Here is a 22,167-nt window from a genome sequence, read left to right as displayed (position 1 = left end):
GGGGAATTTTTGCATGAACTTAATTGGGATATAGATTGAACTGAGCCACAATACTGTAGTCTTCTTCCCACCCTGTGTGTAATTTTTAGGGTACATGCATGATTTCACATCACAAATGAGTTAATCTAGAACAGGCATATCAAACCTGCGGCCCTCCAGATGTTTTGGACTACAATTCCCATCTTCCCCAACCACTGGTCCTGCTAGCTAGGGATCATGGGAGTTGTAGGCCAAAACATCTGGAGGGCCGCAAGTTTGACATGCCTGATCTAGAACAACTAACCTCTACATTATCTATGCTCACAAACAACACTGCAGATTTGGACTTAACCATTTATCCACACTGGGGAGAAATGCACCTTGTCTTCTGCTAGTGCAAGATCTTAATTATGCTTAATTATCTTCAGTAAAGATAGATGTAACATTAGGATAAATAGTCAGCGTTAATTCTTCTAAAGTCTTTCAGTTACCATGGCTCCTATTCAGTCTCAAAACTGAAACAACCAACCAAAAGGTAAATGGGAACTTTGCTGCTAAGGTGTTAGCTTTGTTACTGCAATAAAAGCCTCAGTGCTCTTTTAATAAAATAATATTCAGATGTTTGCTACATAGTGGAAAACAAAAATGCACTGCATCCACTGCAAAAGGTTGGTTGTTGTTTTTTAGATGGAAGAAGAAAATAAGTCACATATATCACAGGGCAATTCTGTGTGGGCAAGCACACAACCTTGCAATATTTTTGTTTGTTTAATTGAAAGACACATGTGTCTGTCTTTTGCATTCCAAAGAGTATCAGAATAATTTCAAAAACGGTTGACTTTTCTGAGATGCAGGAAGGGAAAGGGAGAGAAGGGTATTTATGATGCCACGGGTGCTAACCAATAGGCACCCACCACAATTAGCATTTGTTTCCCTAAAACAAAGGAAATGACTTTCACTTGATTCAACCTTGCCTATACCCAAAACGTTGTAGAACCACTTCATTATTTCTTCACAGCTCAGCCTAGGACAAATAATAATAATAATGCATGTGTGTTTGAAGGGCAGTGAAGATGCTATCACACCTCTGTTGCTCTTCAGATGCTATGTGTACCTTCACTCTTAGTATCCACTTACGTTCATTTTCACTAAAACAAAATCCAACACGCACACTTATGTCCTTCTAGATTAACCCACTGCAACAGTCATCTCTCTTAATCTCTGCTTTGGCTTCAGTAGAAACAGGTCACAGCTGGCTTTGCAGCCTTGCTTCCAAGTGTCCTGCGTGCTTCAGTAATTAAAGAGGAATTTTGATGTTGGCAGGTAGCTGGCATGGGAGCCATTTCTATGTTTTTGTACATGCGATCTCCAATTACAAGACACCAGCCCAGCAGAAGATTGAAAAGGCAGCAGGACTCCATATACCCCCACCGAGTGGGAGAAAACAGCAAAGGAAATTTGCACTCTCGGGCTGCAATTTCTCTTCTATTATTAACCATTGTCTGTTTTCCACTCTACTTCTCAGACATTAAATATTAATTCTGATCCATACCAACAAGGGGGGGGGGAATTGCAGGGCGAGACAGAGGGAGCAATTGTATTTAACCACGTAAGTTATTAGTATGCACCGCACATCCCCACACGTCAGGCTTGGGGAAACGCTTTCACATTCCCAAGTTAGCATTGCAACTAAGCTGTGGTGAAGGAAAGTTTAATGCCACATGGACAGAAACTCTGCTTGGAATTGGAAAGCGCCTGTCAGATGCGTAGAGCTGGGGCTTGAGAAACACCCGCCAGGGTCTCTCCTTCAGGTGTCCTACCCAGCCTCTTAAAGAAGGTGCAGGGCACCACAGAGCACTGCAAGATTCCTCATGGTCGTAAATGTTTGCTGAAATCAGTTTAGGCTCCTTCGGTGCTGGCTACAAAAAGGAAAGTGTATTTACCTCTGCTGCTATATGAGGGACAGCTGTTGCACAGCATGCCATAGCCGCAATCCAAAGGGCTACATGGAAACTGGTTTTCCCCCTCTCATTCCTACACATCTCTCTCCTCCCACTGCTCTCAATGGTTAGAGCACCGACTGGAATAGCAATTGATGCTGCCCAAGGGGATATGGTCAGAAGGAGAATTTAGACTCCCTTTGGGTTACCTATAGAAGCACCCGAGCCGTACACAAGGGAGTCTTTGAGCTCACAGTCCCATCTGCGCTATGCATTTAAGCCCCGTGATGCTGCTTTCAGCAGCTGTGTCTTTCCCCAAAGAATCCTGGGAACTGTAGTTTGTTAAGTGTGTTGAGAGTCGTTAGGAGACCCCTGCTTTCCTCCCAAGGCTAAAATTTCCAGACTGGTTAAACCAGTGATGGCCATAGCTGCCAAGTTCTCCCTTTTTTTAAGGGAAATTCCCTTATGCTGAATAGGCCTCCTCGCGAGAAAAGGGAAAACTTGGCAGCTATGGTGATGGCCAAACTTGGCCCTCCAGCTAAGGATCCTACAACTCCCATGATCCCTAGCTAGCAGGACCAGTGGTCAGGGATGATGGGAATTGTAGTCCCAAAACAGCTGGAGGGCCATGTTTGGCCATCACTGGGTCAAACGAACAATTCCTCTTCCAAGGGAACTCTGGCAATGATAGCTCCATGAGGGAAATAGTTCCATGGCTCCCAACAACTCTCAGCACCCTTAACAAACAACCATTCCCAGGATTCTTTGGGGGAAGACCATTAGTTTAAAGAAAAGTGCTTTAAATGTGTAGTGCAGATGGTGCCCGAGTCAAATATGGCTTTTCCCTCCCTAATTACAAATAATCCTAATGTTCCACAGCCACTTGCTTGCGTGGGAAAATGTTGAATACAGCAATCACAACTAGATCTGGCAGGTTCTTGGAATCCCAGCAGCATTTTTTTCCTGCCACTGCAATCGCAGGAATTGCTGCCAGCTGTATCTGTGATTGATCAGTTTGCTTGCTAAAAACCTCCCCCATGGAAATGCATATCCAGAATAGTCAGGAAGCTCATTTGTAGACATAACTTGTGTAAACCGGCCCTGTGTGTCTTTAAGGCAGCCACTACCCCCCTCAGCTTTTATCTCCTGAATGGAAAGGGGAATAATAAGCAGCCTACCTCAAAGGGTTGTTGAACAGGTGGATATGAGAAAGGGTAAAGTTATACTGCTATAAATAGCTATGCTGGAAAAGAATCTGGCAGCTCATTATTTGCATCAGAAGCCTAATAATTGGAGAAAAATATAATAATAATAATAATAATAATAATAATAATAATAATAATAATAATTTTATTATTTATACCCCGCCCATCTGGCTGGGTTTCCCCAGCCACTCTGGGCGGCTTCCAACAGAAATATCAGAATACACTAATTTCTTGAAGATTAAAAGCTTCCCTAAACAGGGCTGTCTTCAGATGTCCTTTAAAAGTCTGGTAGTTATTTTTCTTTTTTGACATCTGGTGGGAGGGCGTTCCACAGGGTGGGTGCCACTACCAAGAAGGCCCTCTGCCTGGTTCCCTGTAACTTGGCTTCTCGCAGCAAGGGAACCGCCAGAAGGCCCTCGGCACTGGACCTCAGTGTCCGGGCAGAGCGATGGAGGTGGAGACGCTCTTTCCAGTATACTGGACTGAAAAAGCACTTACACACTTGGAAACATAAGGTGATGCAGCCTACTCTCCTCAAGGACTATTACTATTTAAGGCCATATGTGAGAAAATAACAACGTACCTTTCCTGCAAACAGAAAAGCATAATGTCAGGGAGAAGGGCTCTAGCCCAACATCTTAGCTGTCTATGCTTGTTGTTGTTGTTGTTTAGTCGTTTAGTCGTGTCCGACTCTTCGTGACCCCATGGACCATAGCACGCCAGGCACTCCTGTCTTGCACTGCCTCCCGCAATTTGGTCAAACTCATGTTCGTAGCTTCGAGAACACTGTCCAACCATCTTGTCCTCTGTCGTCCCCTTCTCCTAGTGCCCTCAATCTTTCCCAACATCAGGGTCTTTTCCAAGGATTCTTCTCTTCTCATGAGGTGGCCAAAGTATTGGAGCCTGAGCTTCACGATCTGTCCTTCCAGGGAGCACTCAGGGCTGATTTCCTTAAGAATGGATAGGTTTGATCTTCTTGCAGTCCATGGGACTCTCAAGAGTCTCCTCCAGCACCATAATTCAAAAGCATCAATTCTTCGGCGATCAGCCTTCTTTATGGTCCAGCTCTCACTTCCATACATCACTACTGGGAAAACCATAGCTTTAACTATACGGACCTTTGTCGGCAAGGTGATGTCTCTGCTTTTTAAGATGCTGTCTAGGTTTGTCATTGCTTTTCTCCCAAGAAGCAGGCGTCTTTTAATTTCGTGACTGCTGTCACCATCTGCAGTGATCAAGGAGCCCAAGAAAGTAAAATCTCTCACTGCCTCCATATCTTCCCCTTCTATTTGCCAGGAGGTGATGGGACCAGTGGCCATGATCTTGGTTTTTTTGATGTTGAGCTTCAGACCATATTTTGCGCTCTCCTCTTTCACCCTCATTAAAAGGTTCTTTAATTCCTCCTCGCTTTCTGCCATCAAGGTTGTGTCATCTGCATATCTGAGGTTGTTGATATTTCTTCCGGCAATCTTAATTCCGGCTTGGGATTCATCTAGTCCAGCCTTTCGCATGATGAATTCTGCATATAAGTTAAATAAGCAGGGAGACAATATACAACCTTGTCGTACTCCTTTCCCAATTTTGAACCAATCAGTTGTTCCATATCCAGTTCTAACTGTAGCTTCTTGTCCCACATAGAGATTTCTCAGGAGACAGATGAGGTGATCAGGCACTCCCATTTCTTTAAGAACTTGCCATAGTTTGCTGTGGTCGACACAGTCAAAGGCTTTTGCATAGTCAATGAAGCAGAAGTAGACGTTTTTCTGGAACTCTCTAGCTTTCTCCATAATCCAGCGCATGTTTGCTATTTGGTCTCTGGTTCCTCTGCCCTTTCGAAATCCAGCTTGCACTTCTGGGAGTTCTCGGTCCACATACTGCCTAAGCCTGCCTTGTAGAATTTTAAGCATAACCTTGCTAGCGTGTGAAATGAGCGCAATTGTGCGGTAGTTGGAGCATTCTTTGGCACTGCCCTTCTTTGGAATTGGGATGTAGACTGATCTTCTCCAATCCTCTGGCCATTGCTGAGTTTTCCAAACTTGCTGGCATATTGGGTGTAGCACCTTAACAGCATCATCTTTTAAAATTTTAAATAGTTCAGCTGGAATATCATCACTTCCACTGGCCTTGTTATTAGCAGTGCTTTCTAAGGCCCACATAGAGATTTCCCCTTCATGGATCAATGCCTTGTCGTGGCGAAGGGGCTTGAATAACTCAGAGAAGCTATGAGCTATGCCATGCAGGGCCACCCAAGATGGACAGGTCATAGTGGAGAGTTTTGACTAAACGTGATCCACCTGGAGAAGGAACTGGCAAGCCACTCCAGTAACCCTGCCAAGAAAACTCCATGGACAAAGACAACAGGCTGTCTATGCTACAAGCCACAAAATGACTGATGAAATCTGTTACCTAATAGCAGGAGGAAAAATGGGACAGGCAAATCCATTAGAAGCTAACAGGAAGTGACATGGTAGGCAGTTTTATGAAGTTATGCAGGGTGGAGGGAGGGAGGGGCTTAAAAAAAACCAAGCAAAAAAAAACCCAACCAAGTGGGGTGGGATTGGGGAAATATCTGTTACAAAACAGACTGTAAAACAGAAGTTTATGCAGGAAACCATTACAAAAGGGCTTTTGTAGCCTGATATTCTAGAATCAAGACACTTAGGGTTGTATTCAACAAACGTTTACTCAGAGCAGACGCACTGAAGTTAGTCATGGTCATTCATTTCAATGGATCTACTCAGGGCTGCCTTTACCCAGGGGTGCAAGGGGTTCAGGGCACCCGGGTACCAAATTCTGGGGGGCGCCCGCTATGGAAGCCACCTAAGCTCTTAACCTGTTATGAAATAATAAATAATTTTGATCAAGCTAGAAAAACAAAATACGTATGTACCGGTACCTAGGTATTACCAAAATGTATACCTGCTGTTTCACTAAAGGACTTTTGACTTTGTGTGCTCATTTACCAAAGACGTGCAGTGCCAGCGTGACTCATAAACAAGAAATAAGGTGTAAGGGTGGTGTCTGACATAAGCATAATAAAAGTTAATTTGGGGGCAAAACTAAATTGGGGGCGCTGGGCGGATCTTTGCACCCCGGCTGCACATATGCTAAAGACTGTGCTGGGTCTACTCCAGGTAAAGGTTAGCAGAATGCAACCCCGTAGGGGCCCAAGAGAAGTGTTTTCCTAGAATGGGGCCTTTCAGAACTAAGGAGCTGGTGGCTGCTGTTGTTTTTCTGTGCCTCTGCTGTGTCCCATAGGTATCTCTGTAATTTCAGCCCGAAGAGCCTCAGCAGGTTGCAGCAGCACTCTCCCCTCCTGAAGTTTCCAGCAAAAGGTATTCAGAAGCATACATACAATGGAGGGAGAATTTGTCCGTCAGGGTTGGTGGACCTTGCTAGCCTTCTCCTCCATGAATTTGTCTAATCTTCTTATAACGCCATCCAAGTTGGTGCCCAACACAACATATTGTGGGAGCAAATTCCATAGTTTTGACTATGCACTGCGTGGATAGTATCGTATATTCTGGCGTATAAGATGACTGGGCGTATAAGACGACCCCCAACTTTTCCAGTATGGGATATACTCGCCGTATAAGAAATACGACCCGGCGTATAAGACGACCCCCGACTTTTGAGAAGATTTTCCTGGGTTAAAAAGTAGTTTTATATGCAGGAATATACAGTACTTTCTTTTGTCTGCCCTGAATCTTCTAACATGAATGACGAGGAAGCAAGGTCAGGATCCAGCGAGAAGACAGCGAGATGTGGCATGCCAAAACTGCCAAGGAAAAAGCTCAGCAGAGAAGCTCAAGCAAATAAACCTCACCTAACACAGCAGAAGATGGAAACTGCATACAGCAAAGTTTAATCATGCTGCAATGCGAAATGCACAACCAGACTACAGATGCCTATATAATGTAGTCCTCCAAAACGTTTTCACATAAATGATGCATTTAAAAATGACACCCGGTCTTGAATACTCAGATACTTCTCACAACATCCCATTAGAGATTCTAACCCAATGCATTTGAAGGTGAAGTCAAAAGATTTTCAGAGAATGTTGATAAACAGTTCTTGCCCAAGCTAGTTCCACATTGCTATGCAAAAAAAACCCTAAAGACAGAAAACGAGTGATTTTTAAAAATACACTTTTGTATGCAAGAAAGCTTCTTGTAGAACAAATTACATTTTAAAAACCTATTTGATATGCATTGCTACTTCTGTATTGGGGGAGGTGAATGTTCTTCGGCCAATAAGGAAGCATTGCCAAGGTGTACTCTTAACATGCCATCTTGCATGTGGAGCAAGTTCTTTGATGGTGTTGAATTCACCCCAGTGCAATTACCTTAGATCTTGCTCAATCTCTTTCTTTAAGGCATCCACACACTTTTTGAAAAGGAAAGAAAAGCCAGCCCTCTGAAGCTACAAGCGAATGAAAGCTCAACCTGTTTGCAGCTGTTTCTTTTTGCAACCAAAATCTTACACACAGAAAGAAGGGTGGGGAAAGAAGTATTTAAGCTACACAAACTGATCTCCCAACTGAACAGTTTGGAGGATTACTTGTCTGAATAATTTCCCTCTTAAACTTGACAGAAGAGCAGCATGTAGCTGCCAGAAAGCACGGGGTTTTGGTATACAGTACAGAGTTCTCAATGTAGGCTTTAATATCGCAAAGGTCTGCAGCCCCCCGCAAAAGAACTTTATCATTAAATGAAATCTTTGCCTTCAAAGGAAAAATGGATATGGGCCAAGGTCATGGTGCCTCTTTGCCAATGTCTTCCAACACCAAGAGCACAGCGACATACACACAGATGGTGCTGCGAGCAGCCTGCTAGTCCACCCCACTTCATGCAGCAGATTGGAATACGCCTGCCTGCCAGACTGGAAGCACTAGATTCCCAGGAAGGACTAGCTGAGCATCATGAATCTAATCAACTTCAATTGCTGCCCAGTTCCTCCTAGCATCACAAGAGGCACCGAGCAATTTGTGTGAAGTTTGTCTTTGCAGGGGCAGTGGGATGTGCTCAGCCTGAAATGTCATGCAAGAAGTTTAGAGATTGACACCAATTTGAGGTAAAAAGGTCAGCAGTAACCAGCAGGCAAATCAAGCATCCGCAAAGAGGCAACAACTTCTTAGCGCGAAGTCTGCCTTCCTTTTATGAGCAATGAGATGTTCTCTGCCTGAAATGTCGGGTGTATGAAGTTTAGAAGCTGACACCAATTTTGGGTAAAAGGTCAGCAGTAACTAAGAGGCAAATCAAACCTCGAGTGGGAAATGGCAAATGAGGGGCTGTGCATACTTTACAGCAAACCATCCTTCCCCAATTTTGAATAAAGGACACCAATTCTATACCCCATGTAAATTAAGTATGAATATTAAATATGTATGTTTTATCCGGCAAAAGTTACTGTTTAGAAGACACAGATTTTCATATAATTTCTTTTTGGAGCAGGAGAGCAAGAGAAGGCAAATAATGAAAGGAATAGGGCGGGAAAGTATGGTAAATAAACCAACATAGATGGCTATGGAAGTTATTGGGGGCACTGAAACTCCAGCCACTGACTGCTAGGTCTATCAGCTTCTACCTTCTGAGTCTGTGCCACAAAGTTGCTAAAGCTCTTTGTTTTACAACGTGAAATCTGAGGTTCTCGAGGCATCAGTTTTTCCACAAAATGCCCGACTCCACACTTACAAATAAGGCTCCCAATTATTTTTACTAGCCCTGCTTCTGAGCCTTTAGAGCAGGGGCAGTCAATATGGTGCCCTACAGATGTTGTCAGATTACAACTCCCATCAGCCCCAGCCAGAATGGCCATGGTGTTTATTAGATAGCAAGCCTGCGGGAAGGGATTGTCTGGTTTTAACAGACTGTATGCATGCCGTTCTGGGAAACTTTTCTGGCTGAAGAGTGGTGTACAAATGATCTAAGTAAATAAACCATCAGCACAGATGATGAGCGCTGATGTCCAGCAACATCTGGAGCACAGCACATTGGCAACCCTTTCTTTAAGAGATTAGCCTGACATGCATTAATTAAGGAGACAAAACCTTTTAAGCATGGAAATATAATTATGGGGCGGGGTGTGGGGGATATTGGTCTGCTTCACTTCTGCATATCAGTCTGCTGTCTAAAGGGGTTCAAACAGAACCAGTAAAAATGGTGATGACCTTAACAGTAAACCCACAGGCACGCAGGGAGCACACACAGCCCCAGCCAGCTGCTGAGTTCTTCGCTTACCCGGATACGCTTAGCTCTCCGCATGTCGTCTGCTGTCATTGTGCTCTGGGTAGCCACCACAGTCTGTTCATGCGGCTGGAGCTGTAAAGGGTGGCTCTCGGGCTGCTGATCCAAGGATGATGGCGTCTCTTGTGGCACCGGTGTTTGTTCCTGTTGGTCCAGTCCGTTCAGCGTGGCTTGCCCAGCCTCATCAAACTGCCCCTTGCTGGAGAAATGCAGCAAGTCCTGAAATTGCAAATCAAATGGATGGTGGTCATATCGCCACCCACCGTATTATGGCATAGCAATGACGGTTAGGCTCTGCTGGTTTTGCAGAACTAGGTCCATTTCATACCAGAAAAAGTAGGGGCATGGTTTTATATTTTGTTTATTAAATTTGTATACTGCAGGATGGCTCAAGATTGTCCTCCTTGTTCTGCTAAATTTTTGCAGCACAGAATTGCTGATGGGCAAATGCTGCTGAGGATATATCTGGTGCTACTTCAACATCCCTTGTATGTGTTCAGCCCTGGAAATTCATTGCTGACAGAAGCTACCGAGATACCCCTTCCCAGGCTAGTTCTGAGTCAACTGAACTGGGGGGGGGGATGATCAGGAACACAGTTAAGCAGACTCATGCCCCAATTTCACTGGAAACTCCTTTGCCTGCTCCTACCAAACGATACCTGTGTCCCCTCCACACATTTTCCTCCATTCTCACTGGTTACTTCTAAGCGCATAAATTTAGGAGGGCGACCCGGTCGCCTGCCTGGTCCAAATCTTCGTTTTCCGCGTCCACGACCTCGGCCTCTTGCTCTGCAAAATATATAGGAAACTGCGTTAGAGAGGGGAGCGATCTGTATTCCTAAGTCTCATGGGTCCAGTCAATTTACCAAAAGTCTTTCATCCTTCTATCAGGTGCCAAAGACACATATTCCTGTGTTGATAGAAACATGGGAACAGGCTGTACAATGGGGCTTCCAGAAATGAACAGCCAGAGGCAATAACCCTCCCCTCTTGTTTGCCCTCAGCATCTGGTATCCAGGGGTATGCTTCCCCTGGAACATGGGTGAGCAACCTGCAGCCCCAGGGTCACATCCTCATTTAATGCGGCCCCAAATATCTCCTGAAATTGCCCCATTCTTCTATTCCATCAAAGACTTGTATCCAATTTGGCTTTACTCAGCGTAGCCCCACTGGAATTAATGTGCCTAACTTAGCCATGTTCATTCATTTAAAGGGGGCTACTCTGAATATGACTAGCACTGGAGGCAACTGGAGGCTATACAGTCGTACTTGGAAGTCGAACGGAATCTGTTCCAGAAGTCCATTTAACTTCCCAAACATTCAAATACCAAAGCACAGCTTCTGATTGGCTGCAGGAAGCCCCTGCAGCCAATCGGAAGCCGCAGAAGCCCGGTTGGATGTTCGGCTTCCAAAAGAACACTCACTTCTGGTTTTCAATCGTTTGGGACATGGGTCAACTTATGAAACCCTAGAATGATCCCCAGGCACCTCCCCTATCTCCCGCTATTCAGCATGGGGGATTCCAGAGGTGAGCTGCAACATACTAGCCTCTGAAACCCAAATGGACCTTGGGCAAAGGGGAGAGGCCTGAAAGAAGGAAACAAATACAATAGCGCTCCTGCAGTCAAGGAGGGCACCAGCCTGAAACACACTCCATGTGGACATTAGAGCCATTCTGCCATTTAGTTAACTGGTTGTGGTCCTGACCTTTTGAACCTCTGCAATACATAAATGTGCCCCACTTGCTTCTACGTGGCACAAGAGCAATCCGGCCCATTACTGGAGAAAGGGGCTCTCACCTTTGAGCTCAGGAGATTGTGGTACACAACCTTCGGGAGAAAATAGTCTGTGTACATTCTCTCTCTCTCTCTCTCTCTCTCTCTCTCTCTCTCTCTCTCTCTCTCTCTCTCTCTCTCTCTGCTTTCAAACAAGAACCTGCAGGGAACAACTCAGCTTTGAAAAGCTGAGCTTCTGCACACTTATAAATAAATACCTGCTGAAGAAATCCAGCTTTTCATCATGGGAGTTCAGGTGCTGCTGGAGCTGCTCTGAGCTCATGAACCGTCGGTTGCACTCATAACATGGCCAGTTTTTTTCTTGCTCTCGGAGAACTGCATTGTCAAGTTAGACCAATCGATAAGGAAAACTTCAGACGCCACCAAGCTTTTCAGTTTTCTACCAAAGACCCTCCCCCCAATCCTCTGTACTTTCAGGGGGCCAAAGAGATCAGAATGACTAAGGAATATGCTCTACACACCTTTTGCTCGTAGTCTGTATTTTATTCCCCTCTAAACATGGGTTAGGCACAGAAGGACAGGAAGATGATAAGAAGACAGGGAATACTACATCTACATTCCCTCTAGAAGTGCAGAAATGCTCAGCTGCTCTGTAGTTTACCTACAGGAAAAAGCCTTTCTGGCTGTTGCTGTAACTTAAATTCTGCACTCCACATAAGTTATTCACTCCTACAACATTTATTTTGTATAAACTCACTCAGTTTGAATATTTTACTCTGAATTAAATGGTGGGTTTTTTTGTTTTTGTTTTTTTTTTGCATAACATGGGATTTTTGGCTAGGAGAGGACAGGAATTAAATGTATAAGACTACCAAGGACAGTAGGAATGGGAATGGGGGGGGAGGGACGTGCCTGGAATGAGAGAAAGAAAGTTAGGAAACCAAGCAGGGTCTTTGCTCCTGTCTGTTGCAGCTTTGGAAAATCCTAGCAGCCAATTGAATATGGTTACTGCACAAACTGCTTGAAATATATACGAACGGCACGGATTGAACCCATGATCAGCACATTTTCAAACCTATCTCAATCATGACAACTAGATGCTTGAATTTTTGTTTTAAAATAAGTACAAGTTCTGCGCCACAGTGCATCACAGACGATGAGGAGCTCAGTCTGTAGATCAGACTAGATTTCTGAGGTTTAGTTTCTATCAGAATCTTTCCATGAAGCAACAAGAACTCATATTTGTTTTCAAGCTCCTTTTTTGCATAGGACTTGATCTGATAATGGCTGTGCACCATCCATCATAGTGACGGGAACAAAAAGGGTTTGGGGGGGGGTACTTCAATTGCAGGCCATGTTTGCCAACAGCAGCTATTACCATGTGCATCAATAAAAGGCAACCTCTTCTAATGTGTACCGCTAATTATGCAGAAGCATATTTAACAACAAACAAAACTTGGCAATGCAGCCTTAACCTAGATCTAATTATTATTTGAGTATAGCTGGGGCTAGGCATGAAAAATTCCACCTGCTAGTGCTAATTCAGTGCTGCAATATACTCTATGATTTAAACAATCAACAGGAAAAGTAAAAAGGAGATAAATACCCTTTCTTTCCTCTTCGGATACATCATGGATTTTCTGATTGACAAATTCAGCATATGAAGCAGCGTACCACACCTGCAGCAAATTCACATGGGATTAATTAGAATTTTCACGGGAGAATCTAAAAAATTAACTGCTTGTCTATCACAGCTATATCCTGCCCTTCCACCAAGGAACTGGGGGCAGCATATACAGAGGCCATCCTGTCTGGGAGATAGTGGCCTCCCAGCATTCCTAAGAAAGCTTCTTGGGTGAGCAGTGACTCAAAACCATGTCATCCTGGTCCAAGTCTGACACTCAAGTCACTACGGCAAAGGACCCCTGGACAGTTAAGTCCAGTCAAAGGTGACTATGGGGTGTGGTGCTCATCTCGCTTTACAGGCTGAGGGAGCCGGTGTCTGTCCACAGACAGCTTTCCGGGTCATGTGGCCAGCATGACTAAACCGCTTCTGGCACACGGAACTCTGTGATGAGTGCCAGAAGGCACGGAAATGCTGTTTACCTTCCCGCCATAGCGGTACCTAGTTATCTACTTGCGCTGGCATGCTTTCGAACTGCTAGGCTGGCAGGAGCTGGGATAGAGCAACGGGAGCTCACTCCGTTGCGGGGATTCGAACCACCAACCTTCCAATTGACAAGCCCAAGAGACCACAGCACCACCCACGTCCCACCTCAATTCACTACAACATGTCTGGGCAGATGGTGGAATAGGATCTACTGGCAAAGATTTAAGACTCCCAATTGTTGAACAATGACAACAACAAAATGATTCCACCCACCCCTGCTGCCCAAATTATACAGCTGAAATTAAATGAAAAGCTGGGATGAGGGTAAACAGGAGTAATTTTTTTGTGCAGAAGGACTACGAGTTCATTTCTGGTACTCAAAGAAAATCCACAGGCTCAGGATTATATAATTCCAAATATGCTGTTTGCACTAGGCTCCAGTGAGTGGATCTTGGGGTTTTCTAGTAACAAACTAAGTCTACCCACTACACCACACTGGCTGTCACTTGAATCAGCTAGCATTTTATTATTCATTTTATACATGGGTGACACTGACATGAAAGGGAAAGAGATAGATTCAAGTACTTTAGTAGCTCCAAAAGTGATTTTATTTTATTTTTTGGTACAAGTGTCAAGAGGCCTTATAAGTGTGCCGAGCCATGAATATTCTGAAGAGGCTGTTCCTATAGCAATTTATTTCATCTTATTCCACAGGCAGTGTGCCTGAGTGGTTCGACTCTAATCACAAATCCTCATTCACTGATTATCACAATTGTGAAAGTATGGCAGGAGGGGCAAGCACTTTCCAAAATGCCACAAGTTATACTGTGGGGAGGGAGGGGGAGAATACATTATTCTCTTTTGTGTCTTGGATTACACCTTTCATGTGTTCTCTGGTAAAACCATTAAAAACAGTTGGAAGCAATAAAACAGTACTAACTAATTCTAGTGACTGCGCTTGTGTAATGCATTACAGGGTTCAAAACGAGAGTTGTTAAGTCAAGAGCCGATGCTGGATCACACATTACATATTCCTTCTCGGTCCTGTCAAGATCTTGAACATTTCAAGGACTTGCAGGATTAGGGCACAAGGCAGAAAAGGAAGTGGAGAAAGCAAGAAACAGGAAAAGCCCAGATGGTGGCACTCATCTTTTGACTGTCCTCCAGATCTCAAGCTGTAAGCTTAATATAAAAAGCTATTCTCCCAACTGTTCCAAGTTCCACTTGATTTGTTTTAAGCATGGGATAAAAATAACTTCACGGTAATTGGAATCACAAGCAGAGAAGTCAGATTATCACACGCACAGGCCAAACTGCAAACCTCGGAGGTACACTGATTGAAGTAAATGGTACCTCATTAGTTGTCAAAGCCCTTGTCATGGAGAAAAGCCAATCCCATTCATGGGCGGGCAGGGGAAAGTGCCACAAAGGGGGAAAGGGAGAGAGAATTAAAAGTAAACCAAGATGCTTCAGTGCATACAGGAGGTCTTTGATATCAGACGAATCTCAACTTCCAAATTGCTTACACGTTCAAGGTGAACCAGTGGTTGGAGCAGGACTGGCTCTAGGTAGAGTCCCGGTGGTGCGGGGTGCCAGGGCCCCGGGCCGGTAGGCAGGGTGCTGCGCGGCAAAGCCGCGCGGAAGCCATGCTGCGCCCTGCGAGGGGAGGCGCCGGAGCGATCTCCGCCCGTCAGCGCCAGGGCGCGTGACCTGCTTGAGACTGCCCTGGGTTGGAGTGAACTGAGAGTCAACAGAGCCAAGCAAGATCAAGAATTCTTGACCTACATTTCCAGCATAAGTGATCAAATGGGCTGTTATTTCTGGTAGGTGAGGACCAATGTTCATTATGCTGTAGTGATTCAATACAGACAACAAAGCATGTCGCCCATACACCCTGGAATGCCATGGTTGTACAGATAGGGAAGACATCTCAGAACAAGAACCATGGGAATTATGAATGAATAAATCAAGCCCTAAGGCTTTATCTCTCTGCTGAGTAGTAGGGAGCCCTTCTAGCAGGTTGCGAAGCTGTGCTGTTTGACTCAGCAAAAAGAAGCTATATAATGCAGGTTGCCCCATACCTTGAGTTCCTGTTTGGGCTCCACATTCTTAATTGTTGTGTAATAAATATGGTGGCCATACTGGTAGGCAACCAGATTCTGCTCCAGGTGATTCTGGGCTGGCCGCACAAACATCATCCAGTTGCAAAGAGCCTCGCTAGACAGTTCAAACCAGAGATCCTCCTGCAGACCCCGGTCTTTTCTGTCACCTTTATCAAGGGACACCTAAGGCAAGATAAAATATATTATCTATAAACGTACAGGCACAAACAGAGCAGGTCGGTGAGATGTGGCTGTTGTGTCCACAATGGAAGAAACAGTCTGCATCATGAATCCAGGTAATTTGAAGAAGAAAAAAGGTTTATGGGGCAGATAGAGCATGAAGCTGCTGAAGACTGGCAGACTTGTCAGCAGCTTTTGTTAGCTTGCATCATAGTCTAGGTTGGTGAAGTCATTACAAAGAGTTATTATCTCACAGGTGATGTTGTGCTAATTGAGCACCAACCTGCAGGACTGAGTATACCTGGACCCATTTACATATATGGGCTTAGCATAGAATACTTTATCTCAAGTCATTTATTTCAGCTGATTGATTCAAGAATGCAATCTATGCTTTCAACTTTTTGGAGTCATCTTGCGAAACAGTCCTTTTTTAAGTACACCGGGCCTCTGCTTGTGTGAGCACACATGCATATATGCATGTCTAACTATCTATCCATCTATCCATCTATCCACACATAAACACACAATTTTGGCAAGTTAGCACATACAAATTAATAATGATAATGATGATGATAATAATAATAATAATAATAATAATAATAATAATAATATGTATGTGTATTTACACACACCCATACACAAACACTTTCAAGGGTGCCATGACCATAGCTGTCAAGTTTTCCCTTTTCTTGCGAGGAATCCTATTCGGCATAAAGGAATTTCCCTTTAAAAAAGGGAGAACTTGACAGCTAGGGCCATGACCCAAGGGACAACCATGGAAGGCCTGATGGAAGCTGCTTGATCAGTCCTCCCCAAGTTTAAGTCATGGATGGGGTCAGCTATGGTGAGGAGGCAAAAATGAATGCGAGTTGAGGTGGCCCCTAATAATTTTGGAAGGGGCTGGCCCTGACCTGACATAAGCTTTGCAAGGGAGGTGTTTTTGAACAGCTGGAATTTGAAGCCCCTTGATTTGAAGTTCAGTCCCATCACTAACATTTGCTGTTAAATGAAACTTGAATTCCGTCTGCAGAGATCTATGCTTCCTGCTGTCACTGCGAGTCCCCCCCCCCTCCTGAAAATTGAAACCCAAAGAGGCTATAGAACTCTCACTTCCAAGTACCAGAGCGATTTCAATACCTCTGTGAGTCAGTGACCCATGCATCTACATACAGACAGAAATTTATGCCCATTGTTTTCACTTTGTGTGTCTCACGAAGTAGGCTCTTGTCTTCTAAAGCTCATGCCACAATAATATTTAGCACTATACTTATTGTTGCTCCCGATTGTTATGAGCTAGTTCTCCATAAGGAAGTGGGACTCCTGCATACTGAATGCCAAGATGCTTCTGGCGCTACATGAAATGTCTCGTATGATCACATAGTTATGTTGATCCCATTTCTTGCGAGTCCCTGGAGTTCCTTCTGCACAAAATGTGCGTCTCAAAGCGTGTAGGTCGCACGGCAAATGCATGGTGCCTCTTTACCTTTAGATGGATATAGCAGTCTTTAAGCTCTGACTGCCTGACCAGGGGTCCTTCCACAGGGCCAAACTGTGTGCGCTTGGGAATGCGCCGCTTGGAAAACACTCCTCCCAGGAATCGGTCTATGTGAAGCACTAAAGGAAGGCTGGCTCTTGCTCTGGTCAGTACAGGCCGGTTTGGGATCGGGTGCAAGGGTCCATGCTTTGGGCAAACTGAGGGGTGTGCATTATTACACTCTTCACACCCTGAAAGACATAATTGGAAAGGACAGGAATACATGACACAGTCCCCCATCCCATTTATATTAAGGTTACCAGATTTTTTTTTTCAATGAATCCGCTGACACTTTTCAACTTCAATGGGTTCTGTATGGGGACTGTCCCCGGGAAACGGGGACATCTGGTAACCTTAATTTATATACTAGAAGCAGGAGGCACAGAACCCGGAAACTCTCAACCAAATTCTAGCAACGAAGGCCTCCACATTCAGAGTAGCTAAAGGACATCTATTGTTTGAAAGGGTTGTCCCCACTGCACAAATCCTCAACCTCATGGGCTTAGTTGAACTCAATCCATCTCCAGATCAGTTGGATCTATTGGAGGAGGATAGATTCTCCTCCTCTCCTGAGAGGTAGCAGCACCTGGCTGCTGACTTTTAATGCAGAGAGCTTTGCCCTAAAGATTCCAACAGGGAAAGGTTGTAGAAAAGCTCAGAGGAAAGTGGCCCAGTCCACTTTGCTTGTTCCACTGCCTTCCACTCAACTCTGCCCTCCACAACCCACCCACCCCCCTGCACAATTCAGATGAATATGCAGTTCTTGGCGCGCCACCCACTGGTGCTGAAGAGGCAGCTTGTGCCAGCACTAGTAGCATTGCACTAGATCCTGTGTAGCAGGGAGCTGTGAGCAGCTGACTAAGTAGACAGATCTATTTGTAGATCTCTGGGTGATTTGTAGTAGATTGCCAAGGTTTTCTTGACTCCCAATAGTTTAACAACAGTAGCAACTAAATGACTTTCCCCATCTTTATTTGGCTGTTAAAATGCAGAAAGCTAACCAGGAGTATGTGGACTGGACTGTGAACTCGGTTCCAGTACAGAAAATCTATTCCTAGAGTCAGAATGTGCTCAGAAACAACTTGCCATAGGAGCTCAGTGTTGTCTGCACTGATTGTCAGTTTCTCTAGGAAGGTCTCTGACATGGATCTGTGTCCATTCCTACCTGGAGATGTCAGAGACTGAACCTGGGACTTCTGCAGATGTTCTGCCATGGAGCTATGGTCCTTCCCATATTCTCTAATTCTAAATGTTTGTCTTTGGTGCCCGGCACTGGTTGATAAGATTTCAGGGTTCAACTAAAAACAAAGTAAATCCGACAAGAGGGACCCTACTTCTCTTGCTCAGTGATGCTAGTTTCAACACTCCCCTTGCTTCCAAGTACTGATTCCTGGAGTGCAATTCAAACGAAATGGCTTTGGGTTCATTCCAATATTGCAGTGGTAAGCCAATGAAAGGGAGAAGAGGCATAGCAAAAACAAGACACCCTCGAATGCTTACACAGGTCATTTGGGTCAAAGGGATGAGGTGGATCTGGATCCCATTCATCCATGTCGGTATCTTCTCCCTCTTCTTCCTCATCTTCCTCATCCTCGTCGTCGTCGTCATCATCATCGTCATCATCCTCATCGTTTTCCTCTTTCGCTTCCGTATCACTTATTGGGTTGTGCAAAGGTTCTAGAGGACCAGACTCATTCACGGCCTCCATAGGAGGCAAAACTTGGCTGTGCACTGGTATTGATACCTAGGGAGCGGAAATCAGCAAAGATGTGCTGTGATCCAGAACAGCAAACCAGAAAATAATAGTACCGGTAATCATACCTCAGCTAATACCAGTGGCATCTGGGGTTGTACCCCTTGCTAGCCCTGCTCAGAATAGACCCAGTGAAATCAAACTGTTTTGAGTTTTGTTTTGTTTTTGTTTTTACAATCAAGCAGTGTGCTAAATTTATGAAATAATTAAACAACAAGCATGACTAACTTAGGTTCATTCATTTAAATGGGTCTGTTCCCAGTAGAAGTTGGTTGGAGATGACCCAAGTTTGGAGAACCTAAGCCGGACTTCAATTTTTGCCTATAGCAAGTAGGACAACTGGGTGGTGTGACAGATGGGTGGCAGGCAGCATGGGGGCTGAATCCTCTACTGCCATGTTGAATGTTGAAAGGGATGCACGCTGGGCCGGCCCTACCATCAGGCCGATGGAAGCAGCTGCCTTGGGCGGGGGGAACTAGGGGAAGGAGAGAGAAGTGTTGGAGGATAGCGCAGAGTGGATCACACAGGCTTCCGTTTGCTCCCTAAATTGCCCTGCTGCCATTGGACACTGCCACATTTCTGACTACAGGTGGGCTCAAATCTCATATAGTTCGCTCTCCACATTGTTCAGGCCTAGGAGACAATTGCCAGGTGGGGAACTTTACTAAGTGTTTGAAAATATATCTCATATCAATTAAGGGTCTGGTAGACAGTGTTACACTTGATTCTAGAACAGCTGGCTTCAAATGCTTTTGCAACCATGAATACAGTAGGCATCTTGAGCCAAGCCACCATCTCAGGTATATTTGCTGTAAAGTGAGAGAATATTAAGAGCTGCCAAGTCTCCCGTTTTTCGCGGGAAACCCCCGTTTTTAAAGCCGTTTCCCGCTGTTATCCCGAATGACGAAATATCCTGTAATTCCCCCCGGATTTTCAAAACAGCTCCTGCCGGCCAGGGAGGCTCCTTCTGCACATGTCTGGACATGGGCAGAACCAATTTCGGGTGCCGCTCTGCCCATGTCTGGGCACCAGAAATTGGGCAGCGCGGCACCGGAAGTCACTTCTACGCATGTCTGGACATGCGTAGAAGCGACTTCCGGTGCCACGCCGCTGCTGATCCCGTATTTTTCAATCCAGGAGTTGATGGGTATGATTACCTGCTTTCACAAGACCAACGTATTATTTAGCCTTGCAAAAAGTATTTAGCACACTAATAATGATGGAGACTGGCAAGAAGGCGGCATTAAATCAGAAAAACCTTTGGCTCCCCAGAAAGGCTTTTTGCAACTCAGCTTACCCCTTTCCTTATTCCATCTCCAAATGAAGTCACCCAGGGTCTCCATTTTCTGCCTTAATTAGTTTGACATTAAAATATGCCCTCAAAATGATCCTGCCTATAATTTTCTCACTCCATGGAAGCAAGAGAAAAGAACACCAATGCACTCAAAACACAGGGATCGGGTTAAGAAACTAGCTAATTAAAATCTAAAACCTTTGTAACAAAAAGCAACCTCCTAACTGCTTAAGGGCAATGGGTGCTCTAATTTTAAAGAGTGTTATATTTTATTTTCTATGAAGAGAAGAGTTAAATGCCCATAGTGCACTGCAGATGAGGCAGAAATCAGTATAATATGTGTGTGTGTGTAGGGGGAAGGGAATTGCTGTAAGAGAGCTTAAGGAACAGGCTACACACACACACACGTGCGTCACAAAGCATTACAGTCTTTCAATAAGTTAGAAGTGAAACCTGGTTGCCAGGCATGCTTAGAACTATGTATACTTGCCATTTTGAATAAAATGGACCCAAATTCTGGGTCAAGGTAGCCAAAATGTTGCTTTTTTTCAAATAAACAAACAAATGAATTTGTGAGCTAAATAAATTATGCAAAATTCTTCAATCCGAATGAATACATGGTGAAGATAAAAATCTGCCTATGCTGGTTTATTATACTTCTTCTAGGCCTAGCTGGAGAATAAAGTGGAATGCAGATGAATGAAGTCCCCACAGGCTAGCTGCAGGAACGCTGGCTTCTGAGATTCCACAAGGCATTGCCAGATGTCTATTTAAGTTTATCTTCACAGTCAACAATAAGGACTAGAAACCTGCAGGGGTTTGCTGTTATTGCTTTTTATAACAGCTTATCAGAATGCTGAATTTTGCACTAAATAACAGAACTCCCTGAGGGTGTGGCATGGCTGCAAAAGTATAGAATGCACTTCAGCATTTTCCAAACCATGTTCTGAGAAAGCTTATAGGAATTCCTCAATGGCAGATAGGCAATCTGAAATCCAGCTTGCCTACCACTGTCAATCCTTTCTATACTGACACAGGTAAATGTTCAAAAGACAGTTGAGCATAAATTACAGGGTGAGAATTTCTGGTTAAATTATCAGTTGTTGCGGTTTTTTATAAAAAAAAATAATCTACCATGACTGGCCATGAATGAATCCTCATTATTCTTTACTCTTATCCTCATTATTCTTTAATTGTAAAATATTAATATTGCTTGGTTGCTTTTGACCTGATCTTGGTGTAACTGTGCTGAGCAGTTTTAGAGTTTCTGTTCAATTTCCTGATCTGTAGCCACTCAGAGGTAGATTTTTACTGCATATGCATCTTATTTTATCTAGTCCATATGAATTATACAAGTGTGATTGTTTTTACATATTATCCACCTTTAAGAACAAGTTCCCCCAAGGAGGCTAACTAAAAAAAGGAAAGGAATAAAACAGTAATACAGTGGTACCTCCGGTTATGAACTTAATCCGTTCCGGAAGTCCATTCGTAACCGGAAACTGTTCTCAACCTGAGGTGCGCTTTCGCTAAGGGCGCCTCCGGTGCGGGATTTCCGCTCACATCCAGGGGCAAACTTCGCTTCCAGGAGCACGTACTTCCAGGTTAGCAGAGCTCGTTACCCGAAGCGTTTGCAACCAGAAGCGTTCGCAACCAGAGGTACCACTGTACAGCACACAAAAGATGCAGCAGACATTTTTTTTAAGTCAAATTAAAACCAAACTACAAGGACCTTGCGAAATAAAACAGTTTTCAAGCAACATCCAAAAGCTGATAAAAAGGGGACTGGCAGGGATTTTGCAATGCTGCAGCCACCACAGAGGAAGCCGCGTTCTAATCCCTGCAAATCTAATCTCTACCAGTAGTAGGTAAGAGAGCAGAGCCATTGAGGCAGGTACCGTGTTTCTCCAAAAATAAGACACCGTCTTATATTTATCTTTCCTCAAAAAAAAAACACGGTGGCTTATTTTCAGGGGATGTCTTTTTTTTTAAGTATGGTACAGTTTAACCTACAAGGTTAAACTGCCTATCACTATGGCTTATTTTCGGGTTGTGGCTTATTTTCGGGGTATGGCTTATTTTCGGAGAA

General features: G+C 44.3%; 1 protein-coding gene across 7 annotated transcripts in view; it reads right to left on the bottom strand.

Annotated features, from left to right (window-relative positions):
• Positions 1-22,167, bottom strand: part of PRDM10 (PR/SET domain 10) — an 88,183-nt gene that overhangs the window by 26,669 nt on the left and 39,347 nt on the right. For all 7 annotated transcript variants that reach the window (XM_060268527.1, XM_035139138.2, XM_035139142.2 and 4 more), the window contains 7 exons: positions 18,532-18,775; positions 16,981-17,222; positions 15,297-15,500; positions 12,712-12,784; positions 11,363-11,480; positions 10,029-10,158; positions 9,364-9,588 (listed from right to left, as the gene is read on the bottom strand). In XM_060268527.1, coding sequence (XP_060124510.1) covers positions 9,364-9,588; positions 10,029-10,158; positions 11,363-11,480; positions 12,712-12,784; positions 15,297-15,500; positions 16,981-17,222; positions 18,532-18,775 — 1,236 coding nt within the window. The remainder of the gene's footprint in view (positions 1-9,363; positions 9,589-10,028; positions 10,159-11,362; positions 11,481-12,711; positions 12,785-15,296; positions 15,501-16,980; positions 17,223-18,531; positions 18,776-22,167) is intronic.

This window comes from Zootoca vivipara, chromosome 15 (genome assembly GCF_963506605.1).
Source record: "Zootoca vivipara chromosome 15, rZooViv1.1, whole genome shotgun sequence".
Taxonomy (NCBI): Eukaryota; Metazoa; Chordata; class Lepidosauria; order Squamata; family Lacertidae; genus Zootoca; species Zootoca vivipara.
Note: the sequence above shows the minus strand (reverse complement) of the source record. Positions and strands in the feature narration are given on the sequence as shown.